Source organism: Selaginella moellendorffii, unplaced genomic scaffold (genome assembly GCF_000143415.4).
Source record: "Selaginella moellendorffii unplaced genomic scaffold, v1.0 SELMOscaffold_10, whole genome shotgun sequence".
In the NCBI taxonomy this organism is placed as follows: domain Eukaryota; kingdom Viridiplantae; phylum Streptophyta; class Lycopodiopsida; order Selaginellales; family Selaginellaceae; genus Selaginella; species Selaginella moellendorffii.
In genome coordinates this window covers 2,654,750-2,663,782 of record NW_003314271.1, presented here as the reverse complement: position 1 = coordinate 2,663,782, position 9,033 = coordinate 2,654,750, and the positions used below count along the sequence as shown (strand labels likewise).

At 51.6% G+C, this 9,033-nt stretch overlaps 5 protein-coding genes and 1 non-coding gene across 13 annotated transcripts in view; 4 read left to right on the top strand and 2 right to left on the bottom strand.

Moving 5' to 3' along the window:
* The window catches only part of LOC9650530 (GPN-loop GTPase QQT1), a 1,928-nt gene extending 1,073 nt beyond the window's left edge, over positions 1-855 (bottom strand). The window contains exons 1-6 of the mRNA XM_024673528.1: positions 750-855; positions 649-693; positions 517-596; positions 389-463; positions 234-337; positions 7-143 (exon numbers count right to left, since the gene is read on the bottom strand). Coding sequence (XP_024529296.1) covers positions 7-143; positions 234-337; positions 389-463; positions 517-596; positions 649-693; positions 750-841 — 533 coding nt within the window. The 5' untranslated portion in view covers positions 842-855. The remainder of the gene's footprint in view (positions 1-6; positions 144-233; positions 338-388; positions 464-516; positions 597-648; positions 694-749) is intronic.
* A 132-nt stretch (positions 856-987) lies between these two features.
* LOC9631481 (germin-like protein subfamily T member 2) lies at positions 988-2,933 on the top strand. 6 transcript variants are annotated; one of them, XM_002968542.2, is made up of 6 exons: positions 988-1,213; positions 1,262-1,335; positions 1,442-1,522; positions 1,579-1,895; positions 1,945-2,016; positions 2,163-2,933. In XM_002968542.2, exons 4-6 carry the CDS (start codon positions 1,813-1,815, stop codon positions 2,809-2,811), a joined length of 804 nt encoding a protein of 267 aa, XP_002968588.2. In that variant the 5' UTR covers positions 988-1,213; positions 1,262-1,335; positions 1,442-1,522; positions 1,579-1,812; the 3' UTR covers positions 2,812-2,933. The 6 variants fall into 6 exon arrangements, with proteins under 6 accessions (XP_002968588.2, XP_024529070.1, XP_024529073.1 ...); XM_024673302.1 differs by having other exon boundaries at positions 1,412-1,522; XM_024673305.1 differs by having other exon boundaries at positions 1,409-1,522.
* On the top strand, positions 2,877-2,948 carry TRNAC-GCA. Its single transcript has one exon. It is a non-coding gene; the product is annotated as a tRNA-Cys (tRNA).
* Positions 2,949-2,952: 4 nt separating this feature from the next.
* Positions 2,953-4,110, bottom strand: LOC9650529. Of its 3 annotated transcripts, none has more exons than XM_024673309.1 (7): positions 3,957-4,110; positions 3,782-3,902; positions 3,683-3,720; positions 3,521-3,631; positions 3,371-3,463; positions 3,207-3,317; positions 2,953-3,157 (listed from the first exon to the last, which is right to left on the bottom strand). In XM_024673309.1, exons 1-7 carry the CDS (start codon positions 4,064-4,066, stop codon positions 3,085-3,087), a joined length of 657 nt encoding a protein of 218 aa, XP_024529077.1. In that variant the 5' UTR covers positions 4,067-4,110; the 3' UTR covers positions 2,953-3,084. The 3 variants fall into 3 exon arrangements, with proteins under 3 accessions (XP_024529077.1, XP_024529076.1, XP_024529075.1); XM_024673308.1 differs by having other exon boundaries at positions 3,207-3,322; positions 3,957-4,109; XM_024673307.1 differs by having other exon boundaries at positions 2,953-3,322.
* On the top strand, positions 4,086-4,781 carry LOC9650528 (cytochrome b5). Its single transcript, XM_002968541.2, has 3 exons — positions 4,086-4,216; positions 4,278-4,344; positions 4,409-4,781. Exons 1-3 carry the CDS (start codon positions 4,142-4,144, stop codon positions 4,705-4,707), a joined length of 441 nt encoding a protein of 146 aa, XP_002968587.1. The 5' UTR covers positions 4,086-4,141; the 3' UTR covers positions 4,708-4,781.
* A 674-nt stretch (positions 4,782-5,455) lies between these two features.
* Positions 5,456-7,750, top strand: LOC9631480 (probable N-acetyltransferase HLS1). Its single transcript, XM_024673520.1, has 3 exons — positions 5,456-5,950; positions 6,067-6,224; positions 6,364-7,750. The coding sequence occupies exons 1-3, from the start codon at positions 5,786-5,788 to the stop codon at positions 7,295-7,297; spliced, it is 1,257 nt and encodes a 418-aa protein (XP_024529288.1). The 5' UTR covers positions 5,456-5,785; the 3' UTR covers positions 7,298-7,750.
* The last annotated feature ends 1,283 nt before the right edge of the window (positions 7,751-9,033 follow it).

The window sequence follows — 9,033 nt, the reverse complement described above, 5'->3', positions numbered from 1 at the left end:
TGTTCGATAAGATCGATCTTCGAGAGGACGTTTACATGCGGAAGCTCCAGATGCATCATTGTGTTTAGTGATAAAAGTGACGCCGAAATAAACTTCCCAGGATCGCTGCACAAGTGAGCGTCAACAAGGTGGACAGCGGCCAACTGCACACAAGCTGCGAATTTCAGCGATATAAGAACTAAAATCAGAGTATCAATGGAAAATCTAGAAATAAAAGTAAAACGAGAGCTCACCCGATAATCCCACTTGGTTGTCATCTCGTCGATTACTTTCTTGGCGTTGCTGTGTAGTGTGAAGAGCTCGACTTGACCGGGAAAATCAAAGAGAAAGTAGTGATCTAAGCCAAAAGGCAAGCATGAGCGAAACCGCATTTGAGCGAAAGCAGTACCTTTTTCTAAAGGCTTGAGCTTGTTCTTGAGCCAGTCTATATTCATCATCAAGTAATCCATGCAGTAGATTAGACCTGCAAAAACTCCAGAAAATAAGCTAGAAACCAAGTCCAAAGCAAACTCTCACCTCCATTTGGCCCCAAGTTGTATTGATTCATTACATCTTCCAGCCTCACGAGCTCCGCAATATTTACAGCACACTCATACCTTTGAAAAAACAATTCCATCACTCTTTGCTCACATTCTAGCGCAAACTTACGGTAGCCAGTCATTGGCCGGATCGAGATTGATCACCGCGGTTTTCCTGACACAAAACTTCGCTATAAGAAACCCCCGCATTCGCGATCGCGCGACGCTTACCTCCCAATGAGACCGAGGAATTGCTGGAAACCATTGCAGTAAGTCGTCTTCCCGGATCCGGGCGGGCCTATGACGATTTGCCCAAACACCATCGCATAAACCCTAGAAAAATATTTAGGGCTCTTTGTTGATGTGGACGGCTAGGATAAGCGCAGTATTTAATTACGGAATATTACTAGGCGACGGATTGGACGGTCAGGATTTGTCAGACAATACAACGGCGGGAGAAGGAAAAAAAAACACCGTTGTTCTTCCCAATTTCTCTTTAGATCAGGGTTTGGCGAGGACATAGCGTCACCGATCGGCCATCGCGATCGCGGCCGTGGGAGCTCCATCGCCTTCTCCGGGTGTGCATTCCCGATCTTCCGCAGCTGCAGCGGGGCGATCGCATTCGATCTTGATCAGGGATGACGCTAGGGTCGGGGCTGCCGCTTTGCCTCGCCGGGATCGACATTTCTCAGCAGGTTTCTTTCCCCTCTCTTGGATCTCAACACTGTTGACCATATTTCCAGGCTCGCTGCGTGAGGCAATACAAGAATGCCACTCCACTTTGCGGCGATTCAGCGTCGTCCTCAGGAGAATCGCGGTAAGGTTTGTGCGTTTTGTTGTTCTCTTGAGTCTTGGCTTGATGGAATCTTCTATTTCCATTTTCGTGTCAGTAGAAGAGTAAATGACCCTTACACGTATTCCAGAAGCGAGGATCGCAGTGATTCTGGCGTGGATATGGTGACAGAGACAAGGAAGGCATTCTTCCGCGTGGGACTAGCCAAAGAGTGAGTTGGGCGATCCTTTGTCGGTGAGAGTGATGGTTTTTTCTTTCTTTCCACAGGATGGAGTTCTTAGATCGCAGGCGAGAGGCGCTCAAGGAGCAACAACGAACACGGCAGGAGGAGCAACTTAGACGACTCAGGGAAGTGATAGAATCTAGAGCAACCCAAAGTTTCGATCCTGTCCAGTCCCATGGAGCTAGAGCTGCGTGATATATGTCTTTTTCCCTGACCCAGCATCCTTTCCATAGTGTGACCACTTTGGGAAGTTATGCTCCACTGTGTTTATTGTCTTCATGGTTTTCCTGTTAAAACATTCGATCGACCTACAGGATAAATTTGTCTCGGTCGACCGTGTCAAATTGTCAATTGTCGTGAGGTAGCCTCTTGAACTAAATCATCCTGTTCACTTTTTCTGTTGCTCGCAGATTCTCTATAAGCTTTGCTGCGCCCCACTGTGGTGGAATGACAGCCAGAGAACGCACTGAACCAAAGCTTTGGTACGGTTGCAGTGGTATTTATGATGTCCTGGAGAGTGTCCGCTCACGATTTTCAGGTGCTTTCAAAGTTCTTGCGCAGCTCATCAATTCATTTCACTCACGCTAACACTCGTCTCTGGTCTTACATCCAGGATGGATTCTTTCAGGATGCATTCGTTGGGAACTCCAGTACTGCTTTCGTTCGCGATCGTGACAGTCGTGTTTCTGTCAGTGGTATCATCCGACCCGGATCCTCTCCAGGACTTCTGCATCGCGGACCTCACCGCCGGCGTCAACATCACCGGCTTTCCTTGCAAGAACCCGGCGCTCGTCACCGTGGACGACTTTGTCTACTCCGGCCTGGTGCCGTCGGCCAACATTAGCAGCATCGACCGCGCTGGCGCAATCTTTGGAACAGTCCAGCGCTTCCCGGGCCTCAACACTCTGGGCCTCTCCGTGGCCAGGCTCGACATCGATGTGGGAGGGATCATTGTCCCTCACGTCCACCCCCGCGCCTCGGAGCTCGTCTACGTAGAGAGGGGCAGTGTCTACGCGGCGGTGGTGAGCTCCACCGGCAGGCTGTTCGCTAAAGTGATCCGCAGAGGAGAGGTGATGATCGTCCCCAGGGGTCTCCTCCACTGGCAGATGAGCACCGGGGGATCGCGTGCCAAGCTCATTGTCACGCTCAACTCCCAGTTTCCGGGGATCCAGTTCATCGCGAGGTCCATGTTTGGGCCCCAAGTTCCAGACGAGGTGCTGCAAAAAACGTTTTTTCTCGACAAGGAAACGATCGCTCGTGTTCGTTCCAAATTCTGAATTTTCTCCCTTCCTATAACGCACAAAATTTATTATTGTAGTGATTAGTTATGATTTACAGTAATGGAGGTATAGCTCAGCGGTAGAGCAATCGGCTGCAGTCCGATGGGTCGCTAGTTCAATTCTGGCTTCCTCCTCCTCTCTTTAACGCTTTTCTTTTAATTAAAAAAATTAAAGTTTGTGTAAAGCTTATTTCCAAAAGTCCACTTCGATTTCTAAGATTTTGGACTTTTGGATCAAACGACTAGTTCATCAAGTTGAACTGGTCCGCCGTTAAATGTGTAGCGAGCGTAGCCAGCATTTTCTTTGCACTCCTCGGACAAGAAAAACTTTGAGGAGTCTACCCCTGCAATTTGGCGAACGGAAGATCGTAGAACAAGGAAGCTTGAGCTTACTTTTGATGACAAAGACTCGAGAGAGGTATTTCTTGTAGATGTACATGTAGCTCGCAGCTTCGTCTGATAAATCCGAGATCACAAGCTTGCAAGCCTGCTCCGATGGAGATTCTTTGCTACAAAGCTTGAGATTATAAACTGGAGAAGAGATTTAAGAGCTATACCTTGCGTGTTCCATTGCGTTCAGGCAAAGTGCGAGGGAGTCGACCATGGCAACTTCCAGAGGCTGTCCATCGCCTCCATCGTCTTCGTAAATCCTGCGTGAGAGAGACAAAGTTTTCAAGCGAGAGGAAGGAATTTCGGCGCAAGCTTACCAGTCCTCGAAGAACTCCGAGAAGCTGTCGATGATCACTGCTTGCGGCAATGGATTTGCGAGATGGAACGCGGCAAAGTACTTGTCCAGATCTTCGTCGTCGCTCACGTACCTATATACACAGATGGAACTTTGGATCGATCGATCGATATGGAGCCCTCACTTGAACGAAATCCTCCGCAAGTGCTGGGTGTCCAAGTCCTGCTTGATAGAATCTCACATTCATTCAAAGAGAAGGAAAGCAAGAGAAAGAATGCCATGCCTCTGGTAAAGATGGAGGATCATTCTCCATGCTACTGCGCTTGCAAATGATCACAACGTTGGACAATCCCTGCTCGGAGACGAGATTGATCGCGAAGTGGAAGAGCAGCGTCGTTTTTCCTCTAGAGAAAAAGAAAGAAAAAAGAAGGCGATCGCAAGAGCGACATCTAGCTTACGAGCAAGATGGCCCCGTGAGAAGCACCGAATCCACACCATCGCTGGCATTTTCATCCGGAGCGATCGCGCGACCACGATCCAGAAAGAACTTGTGTAGTAGCGCGCCCATAAACCCTAAAAGGGTGGAAATAAAATGTTAAAATGCTAAGGGTTTACAGATCCTTTTTTTTTCGCGATTGGATTCATGGGCGATCTCAGCGCGGCAGAGGTCGCCAAGCACAAATCCGCGACGGACTGCTGGTTCATCATAAATGGCAAGGTAATTAGCTGCTAATCACCCAAGAAGAAAAGAGTGCTGAGCTTAGCTATGGCGTCCATAGGTGTATGACGTGACGAATTTCCTGGTGGATCATCCCGGAGGCGAGGATGCCTTGCTGGCCGTCGCAGGTAACCGCGGATTTCTCCACAAAATCTCCCAAATTCGATCGATGTTTCATCTCCTTCCTTATAGGCAAAGACGCGAGTCAAGATTTCGAGGAGGTCGGGCACAGCGACAGTGCCAAGGAGCAAATGGAGCAATTCCTGGTGGGATTCGTGGAGGGCTACGCCGGCGACAAGGATTCCAGGCCCGCGAAGCGATCCGCGGTGGAGGAGGAGGAGGAGGAGCCCGTGATGCGCCCTCTCGCGATTGATCCGGCGGATCGGCCGAGCGTGTTCCTGAAGTACGTGGTGCCGCTGCTGCTGCTGTGCTTGGCATTCGCGCTCCAGTTCTTCGGCAAGAAGAAAATCCCCGAGGACCCAAGCTCGTGAAGGGGCGAATATCTTCCTTCCTCGCAAACGAATATACGAATTCATTAGTGTTAACCTGCATGGTTCTGTTAGCATATCAGAGTCGATCCTGCGACCTGCTGGAAATTAGCCTACGACGCTAACGTTGCGCCACTTCACATGAGTCAAACACGGGTCAAAGTTCTCATTGGCGCGAAAAAGTATACGGACGCATGGCTTGATTATCCCTAAGAAAATTCCAGAGTAGTACCTTCTTGATAGATAGATAGACAGATAGATAGATAGCAAGGATATAGGTATAAGCTTAGGCTAGCCTTTTTTTTTTTCGTTGCTACCACCAAGACACAAAAGCAATCCTTCCCCACGGCATTTTGCTTGCTTGCTCGTTCCAGAGGAACAAAAGCAACGAACACAAATCATTGTTCCCGCCCCCTTGATGCTCGGCAAGGGGGAAAAATTTCCGCTGTCCGTACGTTGTTTTAGGGCACGGAGCGGCTACGACGGGCGTTCGAGTCGCTCCACCCCGCAACGTGCACTTGCCCGCCCCCGGATGCCGCCCGGTATCATATCATATCCCCACATTCATGGGGAGAAAAACCACACACGCAGAGGCGAGAGCCCTAAAATTCTCCATGTGTTGTAAGACGTGTGGCCTGCGCCACGGGCGAGTTGCTGTCCAATCCCCGCGCGCCGCAGATGCCTTCAGCGGGCATTTGCTGCATACAGTGCAATGAATCAGTCCTTTGGTTTGTAGTACCGAAAAAATGCCCGTCCATCGCCAGTCTTCGGTTTGGCTTTGCTTGCTTCTTCTTGCTTTGTGTTGTGTTGGTCCTGGTTTTTAATTTTATTTTTATTTTTTTAGCGTGGCTTGTTTGTTCTCTTGCTGTCCCGCGTTGCTATATAGCGTAGCCAGCGCCACGCTTGCTCTCTCCAACAGAGAGCTCCAAGCGATCTTTTCTAGCGTCGAGAGGATTTTCGCGACATCGATACGAGCGAGCCACTCCTTTTTTGCGAGGATATCTCCCGCGAGAGAGAGGAGAGAGGAATCGTGGTGGAGTAATCTTTGGATTTGTTTCTTTCGTGGAAGGGAGAGGGAGAGATGGAGCTGCGCGTGAGGAAGTATGATCCTTTGGGCGACGCGAGGCGAGTGGAGGAGCTAGAGCGGCTGTGCGACGCCGGGCCGAGCGGTTCCATGTCGCTCTTCGCGGATTCCATGGGCGATCCGCTGGGGAGGGTGCGGCATTTCGCGCTCTACACAATGCTGGTAGGGAATCCCTCCTCCAATTCCAATTCCCTCCTCCTCCACCGGTCGATCGATCGGGCTTCCATTACCTTTTTCTCGGCCGCCATGGATGGTTTCTTGATGTTCTTGATTTCCAGGTCGCCGAGATTGGCGAGGAGATTGTGGGAGTGATCCGGGCGGGGATCAAAGAGATGGTGTGCGGCAGGAAGCGGCTGAGCGGTGGCAGCGGCAAGGAATCGGCCATTCGCGCTCGCTGCGCCTACATTCTCGGCCTCCGGGTGTCGCCGCTCCACAGGTATCGATCGATCGAGAGGAATTTCCCTCCATCGCTTCCTCTCCCTTGTTCTTGATTGTCCCTTGACAGGACGAGATTCTTCTCTCGCTTCCTTGTTTCTTGGCGATTTTCTCTGACGATGACTGATCGCTGGTTTCAGGAGGAAAGGGATCGGCCTGGCGCTGGCGAGGAGGATCGAGCAGTGGTGCCGCGACAAGGGCGCCGCCTACGCCTACATGATGACCGAGAAGAGCAACGTCGCGTCGTCGGGGCTGTTCGTGGGCAAGCTCCAATTCCGCCCGGTGCGCAGCCCCAGCATCCTCGTCCACCCCGTGTTCCAGCACTGGGAATCGATTCCCTCCCACATCCGCCTCACGCGCCTGGCGCCCGCCGACGCCGCCGAGATCTACCGCTGCTACAGCGGCGCCACCGATTTCTTCCCCGCCGCGGACATCGATTCCATCGTGGGCAACGCCCGCTGCTGCGCGGGGACCTGGCTCGCCACGCTCAAGGCCGAATCAACGCCGAGCTCGGGCATGGCGGCGCCGCTGGACCGCCGCCATCCCCGCCGCCAAGTCTCCGTGAAGAAGCTGCTCGAGGGGGTGTTTAGCTCGTGGGCGGTGGTGAGCGTGTGGAAGACGAACGAGATCTTCACGCTGGAGGTGAGCGGCGCGCCGTGGCGGATCCGCGCGGCGGCGGCGGCGTCGCGGGCGCTGGATCGCGCGCTGCCGTGGCTGCGAATCTCCTCCTTCCCGGACGTGTTCCAGCCGTTTGGGATCCACTTCCTCTTCGGGATCGCGGGCGGCGGCGCGCGATCGGGCGAGCTGGTGGCGGCGCTGTGCAAGAACGCGAGGAATGTGGCGCGGCGGAATGGCTGCGCGGTGGTGGCGGCGGAGATGGGGGCGGCGGACCCTCTGCTCGGATCGGTGCCGCATTGGAAGAGCTTGTCCACCATGGACGATCTGTGGTGTGTCAAGGACTTGGTGGGGATCAAGAACACCGGCGCCACCGTCACTGCCACGCCCGATTCGGGTGAGAATTGGATGGATTTGCCCATGGGCTCCCCTGTTTTCGTGGATCCCAGAGACTTCTAGGCCTATAGCAAGCCTAGGATCGCTGACAAACTCCAGGATCACCATCACTCTCTCACTCACGCGCGAGGATAACAATCGATGGAGCAACCATCCACACAAACGCGGTTTTGGCGGAACGACTTTGTCTCACTGCCTGCGATCGCGGGCACTACAATTCTTCTCGTTGGCTCGTTCCGCTCGCTCGCAAGAGATTCGTGGAAGATCAGCTCCAGACCAATCAACGCGAATCCGCTACGTATGATTCAAGCATTTCACTCTGCCAGGAAAGGAAGAACACCAAAAGTGTGACGAGCGAAAAACAAAGCAAAAGCTGTTGGTTTGGTGGTTGTTTTATTCGCATGATTAGTAAAAGTTGACGGTGTGGTGGTACTGTGATGAGGAAATATAGATATTGTAGCCTATAGCATTCATAAAAAGTTGGCATCCCATTGGTGTGTCTCTGAGATATGCAAAGTTTGGCTCCTTCTCTGCAAATTTTTATTCGATTTTCCTGTTATTTGTTTATTTTGGCCCAGCCAGCCTCTGTTGTATAGGTAGATTGACAGACAGAGACTGGGGAGCTCCAAAAAATACACACACAAACACACACAACACTGTTGTGTTTTCTCTCTTTTTGTGTTGTGTGTGTGTTTTTGTCCTTGGGGGCCGAATTCTTTGTTTCTTCTTTGGATTTGAGTAGAGGGCAATGGCAGTGGCTCTTTTGTTGCTGTTGCTGGGCTTGTCGGTGTATGGCTCGACTGGACCCGTGCTGCTCGGCATAAGATCGACAGCCACTCCACCGCGATTTACAAGACTTTAAAAAACGGGCATTGTGTTTCTTATGCTAAGTTGATGGTGTGTGTCCGCGGCCAAGGCTCTTTGGATCCTGCATTGTCTAAATAGACAACGCTTGGTTGCGCGATGAATCAATCCCACTTGTAGTAGAGCTATTGTATAAAACATAGGGGGACTGTACGGAGGGTGGGGCGTGCACGCCACCAAAGTTTGGCTTCCAAACATTGTTCTTGAAGAGCATATCATGATCGATGACCCGGAAAGATTTTTTTCTTTCTTCTTTTATCTCTTTGTTTGTTCTATGTCTGTTCTTGTCCTTGGAAGAGAACTTTGGCGGAGATGCTGTACTTCCGCGGCAAAGTGATTCCGTACGTGCGAATCTATCTATCCTTTTGCTGGTAGATTCTCTGCATGCCGACGGCCGACCCCACTCGCTATGCCCATGCCCAACTCGGGCATATCGTAATTGAGACTCGCATGCACGGGGTTATTCCAGTGTAGATTCCCGCCCCAGCTCGCGCTCGCCGGGGAATCTTCTTTCTCTTTCTCCGCTCGTCTCGTCTTGGTCGTCTACGTGTTCCTTGGCTGGCTGGCATTGATTGATTGATTGATTGGAATGGGCAATGCAAATGGATGGATCAAGGAGCGATCATGGTTTTGTTGTGGAAAGGTGGCGTGGGAGCCTCGCCAATCGCCGTGACCCCAAAAGCATGGAAAGCACAAAGGGGATGGGAATTGAAAGCAAGCGAGAAAGAAAGCAATCCAAGCAATCCAAGCAATAAGCAAGCATGCACAACGCGAGATGCGCACGTTACACAATGGTATTATAAAGGCCAGAGCACGAGCAAGCTAGCTGGAGGAGGACTGGATCATAGACAAAGAATCAAAACAATAAAAACAGTCGGCTCGGTTCTAGCTTTACCAGCAGCCATTCAAGCTCCAATTCTCTCAACATCGCTTTG